At 39.8% G+C, this 22,822-nt stretch overlaps 1 protein-coding gene and 1 long non-coding RNA gene across 4 annotated transcripts in view; one reads left to right on the top strand and one right to left on the bottom strand.

The window, feature by feature from the left end:
- The window catches only part of LOC119695062, a 68,812-nt gene that overhangs the window by 27,044 nt on the left and 18,946 nt on the right, over window positions 1–22,822 (bottom strand). The gene's annotated exons all lie outside the window — the stretch shown is intronic.
- Window positions 15,940–22,822, top strand: part of AMMECR1 (AMMECR nuclear protein 1) — a 97,864-nt gene continuing 90,981 nt past the window's right edge. For both annotated transcript variants that reach the window (XR_005255041.1, XM_038122886.1), the window contains exon 1: window positions 15,940–16,467. Coding sequence is in view for 1 of the 2 variants with exons in the window: in XM_038122886.1 (XP_037978814.1) it covers window positions 16,296–16,467 (172 nt within the window). In the remaining variant the exon portion in view is untranslated. The remainder of the gene's footprint in view (window positions 16,468–22,822) is intronic.

The following is a 22,822-nucleotide window of genomic DNA, read 5'->3' as shown; positions in this document are numbered from 1 at the left end:
AACAACAAGCCTTTGAAAGTTGAAAACATCACTTGGAAAACATCTTCAAAAATACTTTCAATAGACAAGAAAAATCAATACTAGCAACACTTGTAGTAAATTTATCTAGTCAAAGCATCACGTAATTCTAGGAACTTTTCTTTCTTGAAATAAATACCAGCCCAAATGGCGGCTGATCTGGTTGTTAGCTAAAAAGAAAACCACTTGCTGCTATGCGCTGTATTCATCTTATTCATCACTGACTCACATTCCTCCAAGCATTTGTACCTGGGGGAAAGACATCCCCATGTTTGCGGTTTGGTATTAGCAAATTCTGAAAGGGTGCTATATAATCAAAATTGTACAAAACCGGCAGGATACTCTGTTCATGGGACACAAGCAGCCATTCTCCTAAGATCTGTGGATTTATCCACAAGTAAGCTCTTTCCAGTCTGGGTTCCCTCACCAAGGTAGCAGGTGTGTTTTTGCATTCTTCGTTAAAACTTTTTTTGACTCTGTAATTCAAATATTCATCAGTATGTTTAGAGAGGAAAGATTGTTCAATACACCCTCTTATGGTCCGTGATAATCACAGCTCACATGCTACAATGAAATCCATTTGAAGGCATCAAAACAAAAATCTGACTTTAGAGACCATCAGTCACCTGCATCTTACGTTGACTTCAGTATATTTTGCAGGCACTCATTTCAAATAAAGACTTTCTTCAGGTGTACACAACTCCAGTCAGCCAGAGTGCCTTCTCTTTTGAGTGTTTTTGAAAAACCACGTTGAAAAAGCATGTTCCTTCCACCTTCCAGTGAATGGATTCTTTGAGGAAATGGGAGTATTAACTGTGATACAGCTACCCTTTTTGTCAAATTCTTTCACAGAGAGATCACTGCTTCTGGGACCCACAGGCCCACATATTATTCACAGACCACACACTGGGAGGAGATGCATTGACCTCAGGTCTGTTACATCACTGTTAGTGTTACTCCACCCAGGATCTGAATAGTTCATTTGGATGAAGTGTCAGAAGTTATCAAGAACAGCCATGAACTTGGGCTGATTCAGTTTTGAAAGCCCAAACAGTGCTCAAGGAGCCAGAGAGGCCAAATTTTCCATAGTTCTTCTAGTGTTTTGTGTTTGGATTTTTTTTTTTTAAATTCATATTACAGATTCACTACTTTATTGCTCACTCCCAAGGAAACAACAGAAAACTTTCATCTGTACTCATTTATCTTCTCTGTCATTTAGGAGAATCATACAAACATCCCTTCTGGATGACATGGCCTCCTGAATTCTACAAGCTGGCTGTGAGCAAAGGCCACAGTCTCCAGGGCCAGACCACAGGGCTCTCCTTTTGTGCAGCTGAAGAAACACAGAGCAAGTGCGAAATTACCAAGGATTCCTTCCCTTGACACAGGGGATCCTTTGGGTGGATGGATGACAGGGTAACCCGCTTTACTCAACAAATGCACATGCTTCCCAGAAGAGGCTTGTCAGAAGTTTTAAGCAACTAAATGGATTGGAAGCAGACATAATAAGGTAAAAAGTTTTTGGGCAGCAGAATAAAGGACTGCAGCCCAGCCTTGAATGTGTGCTAAATTAGACTAAAAGACAGAATCTTATTAAGCCTGAGGGAACAGAGAGACCTAGCTTCCATGTCCTTCCTTCTTCTGATGTACTGAGCATAACCCCAGCAAGAGAGAGAACTGTGCTTTTGGGTTTTCATTTCTCAATCTACTTAGCCTTCCATGTGCCCATAGGACAAAGCAGGGAGAGTAACAGAGAGGGTTAATGGCTTCACAACAGTTGACTGGTGTTAAAGCCGGGGCAGATGTGGGCTTTAATTAGAAAGCAGCTGCACATACATAAACCACAGCAATCTTAATCCAGAGAGTGACAGCATGAATACAGACCCCTTGCAAAAGCACATACCTTTAATCCGCATTTGTCTGTGGTTTTAGGGGGAAGGGTTTCAGCAGAATTCTATCCTCATAGGAGAGAGAAGGAAAAAGTACACATATGTCTAAAAATCAGAAAAGGGCACTTAAAATGTAAACAGAAAAGAATAAAAATAGATCAAGTACCTCAGCACCAAAAGAGAATATTGTTTTCCATTACCTTCCACAGAATAGATCTCTCCCACTCTGAGCATGGCTCCAGCTGTTCTCATGGCTTTCCCTCGAGCATTGATTATGCTGGATATCCTGTGAGCCCCCCCACAACCTGGTAATTATATCTAGAATTGAGCCTTTTAGGAATTCAGATACCAAATTTGATAGGAATACTGCCAAGGAGGAAATAATGAACATCAAATTCACTCTACTAATTTTTACTATGGTCCACTGGGCTGAATGTGGAGGTTTCCTTGTTGGGAAGCAGGTCAGTGCAGAAGAAGCAGTGCTGCTGGACAAGCCAGGTGCTGCATACTCCTTTCCCTGCAGGCAGCAGCAAAACTGTGCACAGCAAAACCCAGTATAAAAACTGTGTTACCTACTGAGGCCCAGAAGTCCATTAAGTCTGAAGCCCACAGGCTTGTTCAATCTATGTTTCAGGATATGCCCAAGTACTCCAGACAGGACAATGTCTGGTTCTTCCCCATATCCACACAGGAGTGTTCATAGCTTGACCCATCATATGCTCTGCACATCCAGTGTCAAGGGGTGCAATGCACTTCATGCTGTCAGCTCCACTCAGCTCCAAATGGATCTGAAGGTAGAGGGTGGTTAAGCTGGGAAGTTTTATGTCTCAACATATACTACAGTAAAACATTTCCCTTTCTGTCTTGAGTGATGGTCCATATGCAGTCTTAGACTCTATAGATGCTTACTATCCTTACTTTCCCACTCCACCAGTGTAGATTACTTGGATGAGAAGTTCCTGGCCCTCAAAAAGAAATAGACAGAGAAGGGGACAATCCTCAATCCTGTCAAGAATTGCAGCAGCCTCAAAAGCTTCTGTATTAGGACTTTGGGTACCGGCAGGACCTGTGGATATGTGGAGAGAGGAACGCACACTGGAGCAGGTTTGCTGGCAAGACTTGTGACCCCATGGAAAACCCATGTGGGAGTAGTCTGTTCCTGAAGGAATTTATCCCTTGGGAAGGATCACACAGGTGTAGTTTGTGAAAAACTGTAGCTTGTGGGAAAGATCCATGTTGGGAGAAATCCTCATAATCAGTTAAAAAAAAAAAAAAAAAAAAAAAAAAAGCAGGGCAGGGAAATCTTGTGTGGGATCTACACAATGTCTAGGCAAAACTGCTTTATTTCTAAATCCACATTAGGGCCCATCACTTGAGTAACCCTGGTACACATACACTGACAGCATGACCTTGAGTAGCCCTGGTACACATTCACTGACAGCATGACCTTCAGCTGACAGATGAGAGCAGTCCAGAGTCTTGGACTCTGTTTAAAATTCATCAGTGATTCACTGCCAAAAGACAGCTCACTTCTGGCCTGGTTCAGTGGGGAAGCCACTCAGGCCCTGAAGCTGGCTGGGTAATACAGGTGACAAAGCAAGCCATGATATGACACAGAGGGGCAAGAGGGGAAATACCTAGTAGTAACTCCAATACTAACTCTTTTCATTTTTCAGCTGTAATTAAGTGTCTATGCATCCATATGTAACCACACTAATGAGGGGCCTGATTTCCAGGAACACTGAATCTCCTGTTGTTTCTGTGGAAACTGCTATACAGAATCTAGTTTTACAAGGGACTACAAATGCATTTGCACAGCTGAAGCCAGGCCACTGTTATTAACAAGAACATCTTGATATTTTGGTTTCCATATCATAACAGCTGGGGATGGCATAAGGCTGATCAGCAAACTGAAGTGGGATTACAACATAAACCTAGTATTAATTGTATAAGCAAAAGCCAAGGTTGGCAACCTTTTATGTGGAGACTGTGCATACAATAATAAAGGGGAAAAGCTCCAGAGAAACCTGACAGACATGCTTTGCTGCAGCCACTTGAGGGTGAGAAACAGGAGAAAACAGCTATTCCTTTGGTTGACTGATAGGCTGAAATAATTCAGGATCAGAACATTTTTAAATTCCGCACAAAGATTTACATACACAACTCTAACACAGGAAATCTTGGAATCATATAATGGTTTGGATTGGGAAGGACCTTAAAGACCATCTTTTTTCAAACCCCTGCCATGGACAGGGACATCTTTCACTAGATCAGATTATTCAGGCCCTACCCAGCCTGGCCTTGAACATTTCCAGATATGGGGCATCCACAGCTTCTCTGAGCAACCTGTTCCAGTGCCTCACCACCCTCACAGGGAAGATTTTTCACCTAATATCTAATCTAAAGTTACTTCCTTTCAGTTTGAAGCCATTCTCTCTTGTCCTGTCACTCCAGGCCCCTGTAAATAGTCCCTCTCCATCTTTCCTGGGGACTCCCTTCAGGCACGGGAAGGACAAAATTCAATCACTCCAAGGCCTCTTCTTCAGGCTGACCAGTCCCAATTCTCTCAGCCTTTCCTCACAGAACAGGTGTTCCATTCCTCTGATCACCTTTGGTGGCTTCTGCTGGATTCAATTCACCAGGCCTGTGTCCCTCCTGTGCTGGGATCCCCAGAGCTGGGTGCAGCACTACAGGCGGGGTCTCACCACAGCTGGGCAAAGGGGCAGAATCCCTTCCATCCCCTGCTGCCCACAGGGCTCTGCATGCAGCCCAGGACACATTTGGCTTCCTGCACTGTGAGTGCCCGTGGCTGGCTCATGCGCAGCCTCTCACCCAGCAGCACCCCATCTGTTCATCCCCCAGCCTGGACTAGTACCAGGGGTTATCCTGACCCAGGTGCAGCACCAGAACTTGGTCTTATTAAACCTCATGAGATTTCCATGGGCCACTTCTCAAGCTTGTCCAGGTCCCTCTGGATGGTATCCCATCCTGTAAGTGTGTCAACCACATCACTTAGCTTGGTGTCATCTGCAATCTGGAGTACAAGTGTAGATTTCATGGATTTGGAATTCCTGATGATATTGTTACTGAGATTAACAACTCTTCAGAAAGGCAGATGAATCTGAAAGTACTGGTCACCCACACAGTCCTTAACTGCGCCACTGCTTAATGAAGGTTATGATTTGCTCCCATCTGTGGATATGTACCACATTTCCTTAATTCTCCCAAAATCCCAGTAGTGACTGCTGGCATTTCTGTGCACAGAAAAGTAACTAGCAATATATATTTAATACAGTGCAGCTTCTTCAATTCAGCCTAGCTGCAGAAAACACCCATTTTCTCTGTCAGTGCTTCTGAGACCAATTGCCAGCACCTGACAAAATTCTGGGAGACCTCAGAAGCAGCACAGGAGTTACCAGCACAGAGTGAATAATCTGTGAGTGAATTGCAGTGCCTCCAAATGAAATCTTTCTATCCCAATCTTCAGCCATAAAATAAAGTGCTGCAGTAATTTCCTAACCTCCATATTATGCTGCAGCTACTTTTTCATGTATCTTCTTTCGTGCAAAGCACATTGAAGTGGGGAGTGATGTGAAGGTCAGATTTGTTTTGGAAAAGCCCAAAAGCTCTTTCTGCTGTTATTAGGAGAGCTGTGAGAAGGCCCAGTGGCAATGATATGTAGATAAACATCTGCATTCCTTACATACCACAATCACTTGTGCTTCAAGCCGAACTTCACACTTCCAATGCTAAGCAGATTGTGTATGTGCCCATTAGACACCCAAATGCTCTCTTCTCCATTTGGTGTCAGGTATCCATTTGATAATTTGCTTTTGCATTATGAAGAGCTATGACTGATTCAGTGATCCTCTAGATTTGTGAAAGCTCTCTTGCGTGCTGAGCAAACAGTTAGTCCTTTTACAATACTGTATGAACCGACTCTTAAGTCAAAAATATTCCACTACCGTACAGTCGCATTGCAAAGATCCTCAACTATTTTATGCACTGCCTACTCAAAAAATAAATAAAGATTGAATTTCATTCCTGAGCCCAGGATCCTCTTGCACTATACAAATGTAAGTATTTAATTTGGCTTCCCTGTTTATGTTAGTTTGTTTTAGTTGCTCTGTGTCTTACTCAAACGCAAGAATGCAGTATAATTTGACTTACTCAGAACTGTGTGTTTTTGGCTGCTTTTTGCTTCACAGTAAAAAAAAAAAAAAAAACAACCAGGTTTTAAAGAAGGTCTAAAAGTGTTTTTTGTTCTTTAGTTGTGAAACTAAAAACTAGACAAACAACCAAAAGAAATTTCATACTGAGAGCCTGCAAATAAAGGCCTTGACTTAAAAAATGAACTGTTTCTAGTATTGGGGAAAGGAAGCAGATTGCCAGCCTGCAGAGACTGTTGCTACCCCCTACAGAAAAATGTTGGAGGTTGGAATAGTGCAGTATCCACTCCAAAACTCTCTTGCCAGCATAAATTGGTTTATGGCGAGTACAGGGGAGAACAGGACAAAGCTACATAACAGTGATGGGGGAACTTTCCCTGGGAAAGTTTATTCTAACCAAAGAGATCTGGGAAGTACCAAAAAGCTGTTCCAGCTCTCACTGTAGGAAATAGGAGGAAATTAGAGCTGCTGGCTGTAGAAGGAACTGCCACAGGTCATAGGAGGTTGTCTCAGCACAGCAACACTCACGCCCAAGCAGCAGGACTGACAATCCCAGTCACGGAGTCACAGAGTCAATTAGGTTAGAAAAGACCTCCAAGATAATCATGTTCAACTTTGGACTGACCACTACTTTGTGAACTAGACCATGGCACTAAGTGCCATGTCCAGTTGTTTCTTGAACAGTTCCAGGGATGGTGATTCCACCACCTCCATGGGCAGTCCACTCCAATGCTTTACAACTCTTCATATGAAGAAATTCCTCCTGATGTCCAACTTGAACCATGCTGGTGCAGCTAGAGGCCATGTCCTCTTGTCCTGTCACTTTCTGCCTGGGAGAAGAGGCCAACCCTACCTGTTTATAACCTTCTTTCTCAGATCATCACAGATCTCAAAGGCATCAGCGGAGCTTAAAGATGCAGGGACAGCATCTGGGACAATATGGAAGAAACTTTGTGACTGGTGCTACTTCTGGAATCTTCACTTAGATCCATATTAGTTTACAAGTACATAAAGTTTCCCTAAAAAGACATTGAGGATTCTCCTATGAAATGTGGTTTTTCTGGCAAGGTAAACTGAGCTTAAGCAATCACTCACATCCAGGTCCACATCAGGCTGGAGAGCTGACAGCTTTTCAGTGCAAAGTGCACGGTCAGGGTCAGGGCTGGAATGTGAAGCCCAGCCCTTCCCAGACACAGGGAGTGTCCCTGAGAGCCAGCCTAGCTGAGAGAAGCTTAGGGCAGCCCTGTAGATGCTTTTGCCTATCTCTGTGAATTACGTTAAATGAATAACAACCAAACCAAAATAAATCTCCACAGGAGGCTGAAAGTAGCAGCATCCAGAGCAATTACAGTCAAATAATCAGAAGTAGCTCCCAATTTGGAGATGTTCTTAATTTTTAGATGCCTGAGAAAGACGTACCACATAGAAGCCCCGCTTGCCATATTTTAAAACACTGATTTTCTTATGCTGACTTCTACACCTCAAAGAGCTCTATCTAGCCATAAAAAGCTGAATAATTTTACTGAAATTGCTGGTGTTACAGATATTTACATTTCATAATAGTTTACAAATGAAAATTGGGTCGTAAAAGTATTTGAAATGAAAATTTATTCTGAGTATTGTTCTAATGATTGGTTGTTTATGAGCACTGTGCAAAAAACTGATTCTATACTCAGTTTTAAAATGCATGTACAGCAAGCGCTACATTAGCAAAATAAGGAATAGTCAAAGAGGAGCAACATAAAGCAGAGGCACACCCTTCTGAGACAGAATGCAAAGCAACACCCATGAGTAATAAATAAATAATTGGTCACAAATTTTATACCATACAGTTTTCTGTTTCAGGGGATAATACATGAATATTATGCAGATGCCATATACAGGGGGAGTGGAAAATCTTGTAGTAAATAAAATAAATAAGGAAACAGTTCTTAAAATCTCATCATTTCTTTACTTATGTTAGCTGTTGCAACAGGAAGAGTGACCAAGTCAACTGTCTCTTAAGCATTTATGAAGAGCCAAAAAGAAACTGGAGAAATGTGGACACATGGATGTTAACATCACTGAGACATAAATCAAAGTAGAAATAGGGGTTTCTTAATTAGATACTGATCATAGAACTAAGAAGCCACCAATATCCTTGAAAAGTACCCCGTTTAAACTCCGAGAGGTTACACACTCACAGACCATAAGGTCTCATACTCTTATTATTTATACCAGGCTGCCCTCTAGCAACGAAAACCAGTGCACAGCATTCATGAAGGGCTTTCTGATAACACAAGTTGTTTTTCCATTACAAAAAAAAGTTTGCTATTTGCCTCTACTTTAATCTGCATTTTAAAGCTCTTATTTGGTAATTGTTCTCATTAGTTTAATAGAAACAGCAAAATTGGCTGCTTAATTGCAATGGTTGAAGCTAAACATATTTGGAGACAACAACTGCTTTATAAAGATATATATATATAGATAGATAGATAGATAGATAGATAGATAGATAGACAGACACTTGACTGATCTTTGCTCCATTAGACCACCTTAATGCCTGATGTATTATCAGGGAACCTGGCTCCAGCCTTTTCTTACTCAGTGCAAAGTGCACTGTATGAAAAGCAGTCTAGTGCTAGTGGAATCCACAGTGGCTCTCCACATCTCCAAAAACCTTGCAGGATCCCTTAATTTTTTCTAGCACAATTTGTACAGGGTATATTTCAGTTCAAGACTGGAACTATAAACCCCCCCACACTAGACTACACTCATGGGGTCTGACACATCTCAACCCATTTTGCCTCTCCCACACCTTTCCCAGCAAAATGTATTGTCACTGTCTGCTGCTAACTCAATCTACCTGGAAAATAAAATGCCAATAAAATACATAGTCATTGAAATAAAATAAATTATTATTTTTTAAGGGAAGTTGTAAACCAAGTAGTTGGTGCTACATTTCTTCTTCGGCTTGATAAAATACATGAAAATTCCCAAGCCCTGTGTTGATATTCAGGCCCTAGGCTAGGAAGGCATTGCAGAGCATATTCACCTCTAAAGCCACCTTGAATAGAAGACAGTAAGAGCTAAAGACAGGCTTACAGACCTTTCCAAGTACCTGACCTAAACTGGAGTTAAGATTCTGATCTCTAATTGAGTTGAAAGCCACTGCAAAAGGGCTTCATTTAGAAAATCTTGTTCAAATTAAAAGTACTCCAAACTGGCTCCAGTCCTAAACTGGAAGCATAGGTAAATATTCTGATTAAATGGCTTCTATTATTACAAACAATAAATAATCACAAGTTTTCTGTTAAAAGAAAAAAAAAAAGACTATCTGAGGGAAAGCACCAGAAATGCTGACAAAACAACAAAGGTGAGCTGGCAGCCACTGGGCTAAGGGAGGCTCTTCAGCTACCTGCAAGACCAAACTGTTCTTTGTAATGATGCACAGTTGGAAAGTTATAGCAAAGTAAAGGTCAGACATCAACAGAAACATAATTCAAAAGGCAAAGAAATTTGTATTTTACAGAGTATACTCCCTAAGGACTTAGCAAAAGATTACTGCTGTCATATTGAGCTGAGGAAACACTGAGAGGAAGACATCAGTAAGATGCATTTGGCTCCCTGCTTCTCTCCCTGCCACTACCCCAAGCTGAATTAGCTGCCACGGCTATAGCACCCACAGGCTGGGGGCCTTGGGATGGCCAAAGTGACCTACATGTCTTTCTTCCCCTCTTTCCTTTCAGCATCTTTTGTGGACAGCTGAAGTGGAGGGGTTACGACTACCAGAATAGCACTTTGCACTAGAATATGTCAGCTGTGTGTTTGAGGAGGCTTTTGTGTTACCCAAATAGGACAGCAAGGTTGATCACTACATATCCAACATTAAATAAACATATGAGGGGTGAAGGCATGGTAATGTGCCTGTCTCAGGGACAGCAATGTACTGACACTTCCTTTTAGAGTAAACTGCTGCTTTGCATCTGCTGTGAACTTCATATTAAACTCAAAGCATTTCCATTAACCTTTTCCCCATAAATTTAAACCTTGGGAGGGGTTCATACGTGACACTATTGAAAAGCATGTTGCAGTAGTGGAAAAATATGTTACATGGAACAAATCAGTAGGTTAAAACCTCCACTCTATTTTTCCAAAAAAATACTCTTTTCCATTAACCATGGGACTGGAATCCTGTACCACAGTCTTTCAGGTTGATTATGTGGAACTGCTTTTAAATATTATTTTTGATTTTATATTTTTAACTAACCAGTGGGACATCCTTAAAATGGTATTCTTAAAATACCATCAAATTATTTCTCTTGATTAATATAAATAACGACAATACTTCTTGAAATGTTCAGCTTCTTGCCCACACCCAATTTCTGAGAATTACATCCACTAGGGATTCACACTGGATAATTTTTCAGTGTGTTATAACCAATAATTGTCAAATAGCACAGTTAAATCTTAAAGAGGATTCTACAGGCCTCAAGCAAAATTCTTACTGAAGTCATGAGAAATCTTTCTTGAGAAAAGACCAAGGGCTAAAACTGTTGAAGGAAAGAATAATTTTATGAAGCCCTGCTGGCCAGTTTACACATTAGATAAACTGGTGTTGGAACAGGCAGGCTATTTGGACAGGAATGGAAAAACTTACACAATTAGACCTTATTCAGCTACTGCAAAATCTCTTCTCTGGAAATCAAAAGTCTGCATATATACAGGGACACAAGAAAGTTCTAGTACTGCAAAAACTTAAGAAAATTACATTGATTCAAAATAATGATTAAATATAGTCCTAATAGTCCTGAATGAAGTCCTACTGCAATGTATACTTATCTTCAGGTAAATGCTTCAGTTCTTTCCAGATTCAAGATATTAAAGAACACAAAGTTTTCTATTAACATTGCTTTCTAAACTGAGAAATACAAAACTTCAAGAAGACCTGTAGCCACAGATGTTTGACAGTCATAGGAAAAGCAGCATGATCTGATAAAAATACCACTTCCACAGAGACATCAGATGCAGAGCAAAATGCTCCAGATGACAGAAAAGGTAGCAAGGAGTCTCTGAGGTAAATGATGGTACACACCATGAAACCCTAATTTTGAACACTGCATTTTATTCCTCTTAGTTTGCCTTTTTTTCTTATTCATAAAAACTCTACCCTATCTCAAAGGCCTAACATCATACTGCTTTGCTATGCATACTTTCCCAGGATATGTAGATAGTCTGACTGCAGGCAGCAGAGATACAAAAAGTATGTTTAAAGAAGAGGGACCTCTAAGCCATCTTAGAAGAGAATCACTGCCTGGAAACAGATAATGATGGTGAGGGAAGGGAAGGGAAAGGCAATGCAGCAGCTGCAATAGCAAATTTTCCCCACAGTCAAAATATCAGACAGAATGACACTGATGGGCTTCAGGCTGCAGCTGACTTTTAATGGAACCTTTCCTGATTTGTACACTTCAGAGAAAAATCAAGTTCAACAACAAAGCCATAACTCTTGTCACAGAAGCCTGTGCATTAGAAACTGGGTTAATCACCACTCTGAAAAAAAGATTCTTTCATTGTGTAGCTCATCTCAAGAAAGGATGTATCAATTACAAAACTTACCTTCCTCACACATCTGAAATGTGTAAGTTGAGAAATAATTACTTGGATTTATCGCTGTTCAATGGATTAGAACCAGGACTATTTTGCTCAATATTGTCACTACCATTTGGAACAAAATTTTTGGTAATGGAGTTGTTAGTATTCAGGAGTAGGTTGCTTTGGACTTCTCTAGTTTATCCTATTGTACATATAAAACTGAACAAATACAGTAAGGCCAAATTGAACATATCATAGAATGGGGATAAGTGTGGATTTGATGGTTATAATAGCAATTTCTTAATATAGTGTCTTATTTTGCTATGTCAAACCTGCAATTCTTGGGCCAGACAGAAGCAGAATGTATCAAAGCAGTACCTTAGGGCAAGGAATACAATGGGATGTTTCATTATAAACTCAGGGAAGCAAACTACATCCTTGACATACTCTGCTTCCAGACATTGCTGAGGTAATTGATAATTCTTAATGTCTCATGAGAGGATCACCAGAGGAAATCTCTGGAACTAGTCATTAATCAAAAAAAAGCATAAAACAGAGCTAAAATTTTCAAAATGGTGCCAAAAGCATTTGTGGAAATTTGCAGTGACAACTGATGAGAAACTCAATGCCTAGAGGGAGGGAGGGTTGTGGCTTTCCTCTGGTTTTGTTTTGGCTTTTTTAATTTTGTTTTTTTACTGATTGCTATAGAATCGTTACGGGGAAAATCTTCCAGTCAATCCTTTGTAGAAAAGAAAATCAATTTTACAAACAGTTCCAATTATACTGGCAATTTTCCTGTAGTTATACAGAATGAGATTTATCCATTCCAACAATAGGTTTCCAACTAAAGAAGAAAACCAAAATATAAGGCAACAGAATGGGTCTGGAATAGAGTAGGGTGGTATGAGCCACAATCAGAATGCACTTGGCAAGAGAAAAAGGTACTAAATTTGCTTTAAAATATGAAGGAGAATGTCCCAGACAGTAGGGCAAAAAGGCAAAATATAGGAGAGAAGAAATGAGTGAAGAAACTCTGGTAGATAGCAGCAACTGCCTATGTCTAATTAGCCTTAGCTAAAATGGGAGAAATATATTCTACCAAACTCTTGCGAATCAGCTGGCAGGTACAAAGAGAGACCTCACTTCTCAGGTACTTGGCATAAAATTATATATTTTGCACATTTTTGTACATTGCCTAGAGAAACAGGGCTAGCTATGCGACACTGTACTCTAACAGGAAAAAAGACAGTTGCAGTAATCAAGGCCATTAGTCTCAGATTTCCCTATGCTACCAAACCCGGATCCTTAGTGTTCAAAAAATCCAGTCAGACACAGTCTTCAAGGCACTAATACTCATTCTTATGATACTCCCTAGTTGTTTTTTTAAATTCCAAGTTACTTCAGGTAAATTCATCCTTAAAGTTTTCACGCTGCAGTGTCAGGTACAGTGCTTTTTCTCTTCCCACTGATTTTACCAGGGCTGCCATTCAAGGCCTAATTTCAAATTATGGTGACAGCTTCGGATAATGCAAAGTGTCATTTTTGAATCAGCTCTGTTATTGTGATAAAAAGATAATTATCTGCCAATCCACTGGAAATCTTCCAACTTCAGTGATTTATATGTGCCAGACAATTTTGAAATTCATGCTATAAAGAGCTCCTTAAAAAAGAGACTACCTTATAAGAAAAACAGTTGGTGACGTCCTGCCTAGTGAAGCTCAACAAGTTTCTGTAATGGAATTCCCATCTAAACCCACCAGTCTGGTGACTCGACTGCACTGGTGGAAACAAGACTTTGTTTTTCCAGATCAACCAGTACTTACAGGCAAAGACTCTCACACATTCCTGGATGCTCCAATTCAAACCCTGATGTGCAGACAAACACAACCAGAGATGATTTATGGATCACACTAGAGTCAGGATAGGCTCACTGATAAATCAGTCCTGGTAGGACAGGACTAGTTCCAGGTACTTTGCCACTTCTTTCCAGGGAAATGAAAGACAAAAGCCACAAAAGCTTACACTGTGTGCTCAGGCAAAACTTAACTCATATGATATCAAAGAAATAACTGAGATGAAGAAAAGAACAAGAACATTCAAACATTAAACTCTCAGGAGCACATTTAGATAATTTAGAGGAATCATGACCTAAAGTATCATGCTTAGGGGAAGCTGTGTCTTCTCCATCCATCTATCGGATAAGCACCATAAGCATTAGCGTTTCACTGTAAGGGCAATGAATGTATGCTGATACCTTTGCTTCCACGCCAAATCACCCATTTGGTCTCTGCTCAGAATTCTATCACACTTCTTTCTTTTCATTTTTGCCCTATGCTATATTTAAGTCAAAAATACAAAACTATGCATTATCACATGCATGTGATTTGTGATCTAGACTCTCAGAGTTAATGAAATTCAACAATAACAAAGAGAGAATGGTTTTGAATACTAAGATTGTTCAAGATGTAGCACTGTGTTATTGTGTTCATTGTGTTATTGTGTTGCATTAGCAACCTCTTCATAACAAGGAGAGACAAAAAGTGTTTGAATTAATTACCTCATTGGCAGAAGGGAAAAGAATCTCCTTTTTTGATGCATAGTTCATTCATCTGCTAACACATGAGACACTGATATTGTCTCATGCTGATATATCACTAGCACCACCATACATGGTAAGTTACCTACTAGCCATCATTACTACTGGATTTAGGTTTTATTGATTTATTATAAAGGTGCCTACAAAGTCTTTTGTATTATCACTTGCTGTTTCAAATATGGGAATAGAAGTTTGCATTAGAAGTTTTTAGGAGATTAGTAATCAGACTTCCTGCACTCACCACGAAATTTATGTGATATATTTATAAATTGGCACTAGATGCGTGTAAGTGCTTCCTGCCTGTTGTCTGAGAGTGAATGCTGCAACATGAGACATAATTATCCACACCATAATTTATGATATTCTACATTTCCTTTTGGTCAGCAGAAGTACTTCAGAAAGGCCCTGCTGGGGTATAACACAGATGAAATGACCAGCCTGCTTCAGGGATTGTCTCCTCTTCTAGCTTCTAGGAGAACATTTATGATTGGATCAGTTGGAACTGAAGGCAGATGAAAAGACCTGATAATGGGCCTTTTTCTCCAAAGCACCTACAAAAGGGACCTTCATAGTTGGGCATTCTCAGCTGCCCTTGTACACGCGCAACTTTAATGGCTATTTATTGTCACAGGACAAATGTAGCTCCTTAGCCCCAGAGAATGTGATTATGTGTGGGAAACTACAGCTATCAGTATACAAAATACATTCACATCTTCATGGCATCTTCAAGATAAAGTGCTCACACACTCTTAAATACAGCTTCCTTGCATCAAGTAGACAGTCCCATACCATGATGATTAAGTGATTACACACCATTATGGTTGAAGCACAGTAAATATTGTGTTCTCCCTATGAGTCCATTATTCTTTTGCACATATCAAAAAACTGATGTTAAACCAAAAGCACATCCCGAATTAATGGTGATATTCAGCTCTTTTCTCAGATGCACAATTGCTTTCCAAATAAGTAGCTTCTCACAATCCAGTCCCATGGGGCTCGAATCTAACCCAGTTACAGCACTGAAACCTTTTCCCTTTTCAGTGTCAGTATGAAGAAAGCTGGGGACTAGCTCCTAGTCCATGCTCTGGCAGCTTTAATACTGGCCTAAATAGGTTACTGAGGATTACTTTTGGCACTGCTTGGGAAACTTAACTGATGTTAAGCCAATGTACCCCACTTTCTGCCAACTGCTTCTTGTTCTCTTCTTAATCAAGGAAGTACCATTAAAAAGCGCCAGGGAGAAAGCTGAGGACTGGTCTAAAGCATGCTATGCTCTAGTGAGCTGGGTAAGCACAAGGGATCCACAGGGAGCACTAACAGATCAGAACAACCTGGAGTAGCCACTGTAATTTGTTCTGGGCACCATACAGAGATGCCATTGTCTCCTCCAAGACTGTGCCAAATACTCTGGCAAATCTTGACATTTTGTCCTTAAGTCACTGTTTGCAGAAAAGTTCCTAAATGTTGTGTTTTCCTTCCTTCCTCCCTGCCTCCATTCATTCATCCATCCCTCCCTCCCTCCCTCAAAACTTTATCTGAAATCCATTCCACTCTGTGGGACCACAAACAACTTTGAGTATTTAGCTCACACCTTACACCAGACTGAGCTTTCCAGAAGTCAGAGATCTGCAAAACCTCAGCTTCCCTTACTGCTATGAAATTTCAGAAATAGGGCACTGCTGCAAAATACTGTCACTACATTACAGGTGAAAGAAGGTTTTTTTGGATCATATTTCCTTTTCCATCTGTTATTGAAGAACTTTCTTCCACTCTGAACTCTTAAGGGTTAACTGGCACTGGGTGGAGGAGGGGGAAATCAGAGGTCAGCTCATGTTCTGATATCAGTGAACTCACAAGTTACTCCTTAAGCATGTGGTTTCATCCTAGGTTCTTCCTGCCAGCAATTTCTCACTTTAATCATACACCCACAGCAACCCAGATCTTTAAATTCAGCAATTCTTTCTCAGGTTTCAGCAAGTCATTGGCAGCCTGAGCTATTTTTGGGATATTTTCTCTACTGCAGATGCAGCTTAGGAAAACGCAGGGAGCATGCTAAAGACCTGCAGCTATTTGCCTTGTACAATTTGTTCATTTCTCTTTATTTCTCTGTTTTCCTGCACTCATCACTTAAAGGACAATCTTTCTTGCAAACAAAATCCCTGGAGCCTGATTAGAGGGACTGAAGGCTCCCAGGCACGGATTGCCTGCCAGCCACAGCACGGTAAGGACATGGACACTTTTGGCTAGCCTTGCATTGCAGCTTTTTAAGCTTTGCTGAATGTTTATTTGTGTCCATCGCTTCCAAATCAACACTGCTGGCATGGCAGGCAGTCTCCAGCTCCCGGTCTCCATTTTCATTCCCTAAAATCCTCAGCACTTGTAAGTAACACATTTATACTCACCGTCTCTTTGTGTGTTTTAGAAATCAATGACTGACACTAATTTTGATCAGTTCCAGGGGGCTGGGATTTTTCTTTACATTTTACTATCTTTTGGACATCTGTAATTTGCAATCCTGATTGAAACTGTGGATATCTTATTGCCTGATCTTCCCTGTTGAAGGTATATTGTTAATTTTGTTACTTAGCTCAGCAAATTATTCAAATCAGGGAATGGTTTTATGTATGGTAGACGCAAATGTTATAAAAAAGCCCTGGTCCTGATGATTTACAGTTTTATACATTGCCTTCCTGTCTTGTGCTCTGGCTCTGCTTTAATACCTTGAGGCTGCTAGAGCAGTACACTAACACTACAAAGGAATTGACAGCATAAAACCAATGCAGCAGACAGAGCTTTACTAAAAATGACTCAATTTTATCACGCAGTAATTTTATTTGCTCACAGAAATGCACCAAGTAACCTCTGCAAGAATGGTGAAATTTCAATATATTAATGTACTTTAGATTTAGCAGATTCAGAATCAGGCTCTGGAGGTGGTATTTTTATTTCTAAAAGTCTCTTAATAATTTTTAGGCAATTTCTATTATAATGTCAATGTTGCTTTGAACATAAGGCTGATACGTGAGCCTGGGTCTCTCATGCAGCTTGTGAGTCTGCCTCAGTTTCACTGAAATCCCTAAAACTAAATTAGCTGAATGATAAATAGGCATCAGTCCTTTAATCCTTAGTTCAGTTTTATACCCAATCCCAAATGTTAGTACTCAGGTTGCTTGAAATCTTGAGACTCGGCACATTTCCCAGAGACCACGGGAAGAAAGATGGATGTGTTTTAGTAAAAGTTAGCAAAGCACTCAATTGTTTACGGTTAACAGAGAAACTGTTATGTCATTAGACAAGTTACAGAGCACATATATAAAGCTAGATCACACATTTCTCTCTCAAAAAACCAATGTTGCTCTCAGCACAAACAGAAGTCAGGTGAAGGAAGTTTCGCCAACAGGACAGGTCTGTGCAGAATTGAGTCTTTTGGGAACTCAGTGAGATAAACCCAATACAGGAATTATACCTGTACAGACAACCAGTGGTGCTTGTTGGGGCTCATTTTAGAAAATGTTGTCCCAAATTGTGCCACTGATAAAAATTATTATTAAAAAGACAGTGCTTGTTGTCACAAGATGTGCAGAAAGAAAATAATCTGAATAATGAAAAAAACACATGACATATAACTGTTTCTTTTGAAAACAAACTGTTGCATACAGGAATTCTCTGAAAATTTAAAACCTTGTCTTTGTTAGAGGAGGAATATGGACCATGAAGATTAGCAACTCTCCAGACCTTCCCAACTCAGCATACACTCTTACTATGTTAATACACTCAATTTTTGGCATGCGTATATACCAAATCAGCCACACACAAGATACTGAAAATTAATTTACTCTATAAATGAACTAATTTATAATTCAGCAGCAGCCCTGCACAACTCATACTTGATGATCCTTGCCTAGAAACCAGAATATAAAAAAGACTAATGGATATCAATAATGGCAAAGGCTGAAGTGGAACCCATGCTGACGTAAAGTAAAACTTGTTCTAGAGTCAGAACATGAGTCTAAAACTTGGTTATTCCTCAGAATATCACGGAAGTGGGTCCCTCTAATTTTAGTGACATTCTCAGACACACTAAAGCTGCAACGTGATACTGTACATGAACACAGCCATGGTAATTGGCCAGTTATATTCCATTCAGCTTGTTTGGTTTTTTTTAAGTTTACACTTTACAATTGCAGCTTAAAAATCAGTTTAGAAAAGGTTCATTGGTCCTGTACTTCTCTGCAATTGGCTAGACTAAAAGCACCCACTGATATGCAGTAACTTACTACACTGCAACAATCTGATCAGATGGTTGAGCCCTTCATTAAAATTGAAGGGACAGTTTAATTTTTCCTGTCTGTCACTTTGCACCAGAAAAATTCTATTAAATCCAGTTGAGGATCTGTATTGAAAGAGGAATCATCAACAAAAAGTGAATAGTAAATGTTCTTCAAGGACTGGGTCTTAATTTTAATAGTCATGCAAAGCAGGGCTCTGCAACAAAAAACTAACAAATTTAGTGGTGTGCTGGTGTATGTTGGGAGGCAGCATCAGTTTAGAGGAGGAATAACACAGAATTGCAGAAATGAGAAAAAATGTAGTGGGAAAATAGGGTCTAATTGGAGGCAGGAATAAGCAGACAAGGGGGCAGCTGAGGTGACAGGCTGCAGACTTGTATGTGAAGGGGCAGGAAGCACTTGCTTGGGGAGTCTGAGCAGCTGGCCATTGTCTCCTCTGCAGCTGTTGAGCCCTGGCAGCATCAGCACTCCCCAGCCCTGTCCCAGATGGCAACAGCAGGATGAAAATGCTCTGCAGCCTGTTTCTCTTCAATCCTCCCATCTCCATTTCTTCCCACATCATCCCACAGCTGGAGTAGGCCTTGGCCCACTTCTGGATCTCATTTCAACCTAAACCTCAGCCTGATAACAGTTAGAGAAGCACCAGGGTAATAAGGTCTGCTTGGGAAGGATCAGAGAGAGGCTACAGGGCCTGGACAGCAGGGAAGTAACAGAGGAATGGAGAGGTAACAGACATGCTGGAGGACTGTGCAAAGAGACAGGCAGACAAACAAAAGTGCAGCTGCTTCCACCTAACACTCCGAGTGTAAAACAGCCAAGAAAAAGACAAAACCGTATTAGAGTACACCATTAAAGATAGAGATACTAGAGACAGTACAGCACTGATGGCATCGTATGGGTCAGTCCCTAATTAAAACATCAGATAGTTTTTGTCACTCACAACACAGAAAGATCAATGTGTATCCTAACAATGAGGCAGGAGTATGAAGGCTATTGGTTAAGACATTGTCATGGAGATTAATTATTTAAGATGTATGAAAATGTTGGCCCAAGAACAAACAGATATAAATCAAACAGAGCAATTAGAATTAGGAGAATACAATCAAGCAGTGAGATGGGAGCAAGAAACCTAATTATCAGTTTTTTATGATGAAGAATGATCAATTACCAAAAGCAATGTCTGTTTCTGCAAGTTGCTGCAACATTATAATTGCTCCAGGACTGTTTCTAGGTCACTGTCATACATGTTAATTTAAGTGAGATACAAATCAGTCTTGGGATGTGATGAATGGATAGGTGCTACAACTTACTTTAGCAATGTTGCTCCTATTGACGTAACTTCTCTCTCTGTACAAAGATTAAGATAACAAATGCAGTAACATCAGCCTCATTCCGATACTCAAATAAAACTAGCACTTAAGGAAGAATGAATGGAGCAATCTTGGTTCTTGTTGATATTCTGAAGAATCTTGGAAATCTGTTATGAGACTGCACAGATTAGGGTATTATTAATGTATTTTAAGTGTAAATAAGAACCAAAATATAACTTCCATGTTAAGTTTTTCCTCTATTTTTTTGAAAACCAAGTTGGTTTGACCATTGTCATTAATGTTACATGAATTTCCATGATAATGCTTTGTAGGCTGCAAGTTAAATATAATCCCTGACACCACCTTTTGGCATTTCTAGATATTGGCTTCAATTAAACATAGCTGCAATGGATTCCTTAGCTGTCCCCATCAAATATGTCAACCCTTTATTCAGTTCTCATGGGTATTTCTATAATCTTGCTGATTCTTGACTGACTTTTGTTTTACTACATATAATGATCAAGATAGCGATCATAAGAAATAGAATAACTAGCAAAGGCACCCAAAATTATATTTATAATTGAAAGTCCAAGTCACTAAGGCAAGTCACTGACAGATACTAACAATATCCAGCAGCTCCTAACTCCAACTTACGCAACTTATTATGCAACATCTTTTCCTCTGCCATGTCCTGTTAGTAACTGAAGCCACTAACTTTACGTAAAGCTAGATAAAATATAAAAACTCAAAGAATATAATCTAACAATGCAGGAATGGTCTACTAAATAGAAATACTCCTTTTATCAAGGATAGAAATGCAAGTAAAATTTGGCTCTCATTAACACTGCCTCACATTGATCCCTAAATCTTTTATGTTATGACTGTCTTTTTTGACACCAGATACAGTATTAACCTGTCAGTACTCAAAATTTGAAGGTGAACAAATAATTTTTATGTTTGGGAAAGAAAAAACAAAAGGTCTCAGTCAGGAGGGAGGAAAGAGATTACTATCCTTAAGTATGAGAAAGCCTTCAGGTAAGATATTGATCCAGTCATATTCATGTCCAATAATTTCACCATTTTAGAGTTAGATGGAAACAAACAATATCTCAGTCTTGCAGAGCATGCTGACATCACATGGCCCCCAATTTTAGTTCTTTAATGTAGTTTGTCTGTGCTGGTGTTATTAATAGACACACTAAAATGGGAACTTCGCCCTGGCTCAGCTTTGACTCACTGCATGGCCTTGGGCATCACATAACCTCTGTCTCCAGTTCTCTATCTGCATAATGCATTTGTCTATCTAGTGACTTTGCAGAGTCATGGGTCAAATAAATGAGTCACTTCACAGAATTTTTAAATTGAAATACACTGGCTTCTCTTCTGCACTTTTACAATATATTTCCCTGAATTTTAACATAAACTCGCCTTTTTCATAAAGGTAACCAAAGAGTTTAAATAAACAGAAAGAACTTTTTAACACTTCCAAATTAAAACCTCCTTGAACTAAAAGAATGGAACCACAGCCACATAAGGCAGCTTGTCCTCTCACAGCCCAAAACACCTTTATCTGATGCTTTCTATAAAGTTCTTTACTGTCCAGGGGAGTGGAAAGAAAGAAGGAAGCCTAATTTCGCACCATGCAAAGAAACAGCAGATTACACAGTTAGTAAAATCCACACTGCAAAGTATGGTCTGGGAATAACAGATGGAAGAATCTATCAACCAATCTCCTTTATTACACTGGCAGTCAAAAGATCTGTATTTTTTTTTAAATCTAAACTGGTTCTGAGTGCAAGAGAGTCATATTCATTTGACTGCACCAGGAGATATAAATCCTCATGTGGCTGAGATGACTTGCCCAAAGCTAATCAAGTTAGTTATACGCTTAGTTAATTTTTTTGCTTGTTGTCCATTGAAACTAATCAAATTTTCTCTCGAAAATAACTTCTCTGCTGCAATTCTAACCCTTTGTGTCTTAAGGAAAGAAAAAAACCCTTCTGCCAAGGCAGCCCCTGAGGGGACTTTTAAGGCATTGACATGCAATACTCAGATGTTCATTTGTTTGTAACGGGAGTCTAACCTAGATGCAAAACTGAATTACAGAGTCATCTGGCATTACTTTAAAATGCAAAGATGGACAAAACGAGCACATTAATTATCACAAGTTGAAAAGTTCACCACTGATTATTGCTTCAGTGGATGCTGCATCTTTACAAAGCCCAGACATCCAGAGAACAACTGATGTCTCATTAGATACAAGCAATTGTATCTTTCAAGGTGGTTTTTTCGGATGCCCACTTGTCCATTGCTGTCTTATTTTTTTCTTATGATTTGGTTAATTCTTTGCTTGGATTAGGGTCGAGATCAAAAAGGGACCTTATATAAAGGAATGTGTATAATCTGGGATACACGAGGCACATGCTGACCAGTGTTGTTGTACTCAGCAAGCAGTGAGGTGTTCCCAGAGTTAATCCCTTTCAGTTCTGCTAACCAAGAGCATGGATCTCATGATAGCACAGCTACCAGAGAATGGTAAATGCCATTTCATTGCTAATGATATCCCGACAGAACAGTGAGAAAAAATAATATATTGCCCAAATGTATGTAGATATGTTCGTATGCACAGCAGGTTCCTGGTCTTGGAAGTACCTTGTCCATTCCACAAGAAAAAAGAATTCAGAGCCCCAACCTAATTCATAGCTTGTGTCCTCATGGAACTTGGCAACAGGACAAAGAATAAAAAAACCCTCTAAAGCTGATCTAATCACTAATAATGACATAATCATTATGACATAACTAGAAATTTATGATAGATCTAGTCTGACAATGATATTTGAGGACAACAGGTCAAATGAGGATGCAAAAAACCCAAGGTCTAATTCATTCCCAGTGTAAATTGGCAATATTCCCTTTGACTTCCATGACAGATTTACTTGTTCACTCCAGCTCTAATTTTTAGTCAGCATCTTCTCAA

The sequence above is a fragment of the Motacilla alba genome, chromosome 4A (assembly GCF_015832195.1).
Source record: "Motacilla alba alba isolate MOTALB_02 chromosome 4A, Motacilla_alba_V1.0_pri, whole genome shotgun sequence".
NCBI classification, from domain to species: domain Eukaryota; kingdom Metazoa; phylum Chordata; class Aves; order Passeriformes; family Motacillidae; genus Motacilla; species Motacilla alba.
Note: the sequence above shows the minus strand (reverse complement) of the source record. Positions and strands in the feature narration are given on the sequence as shown.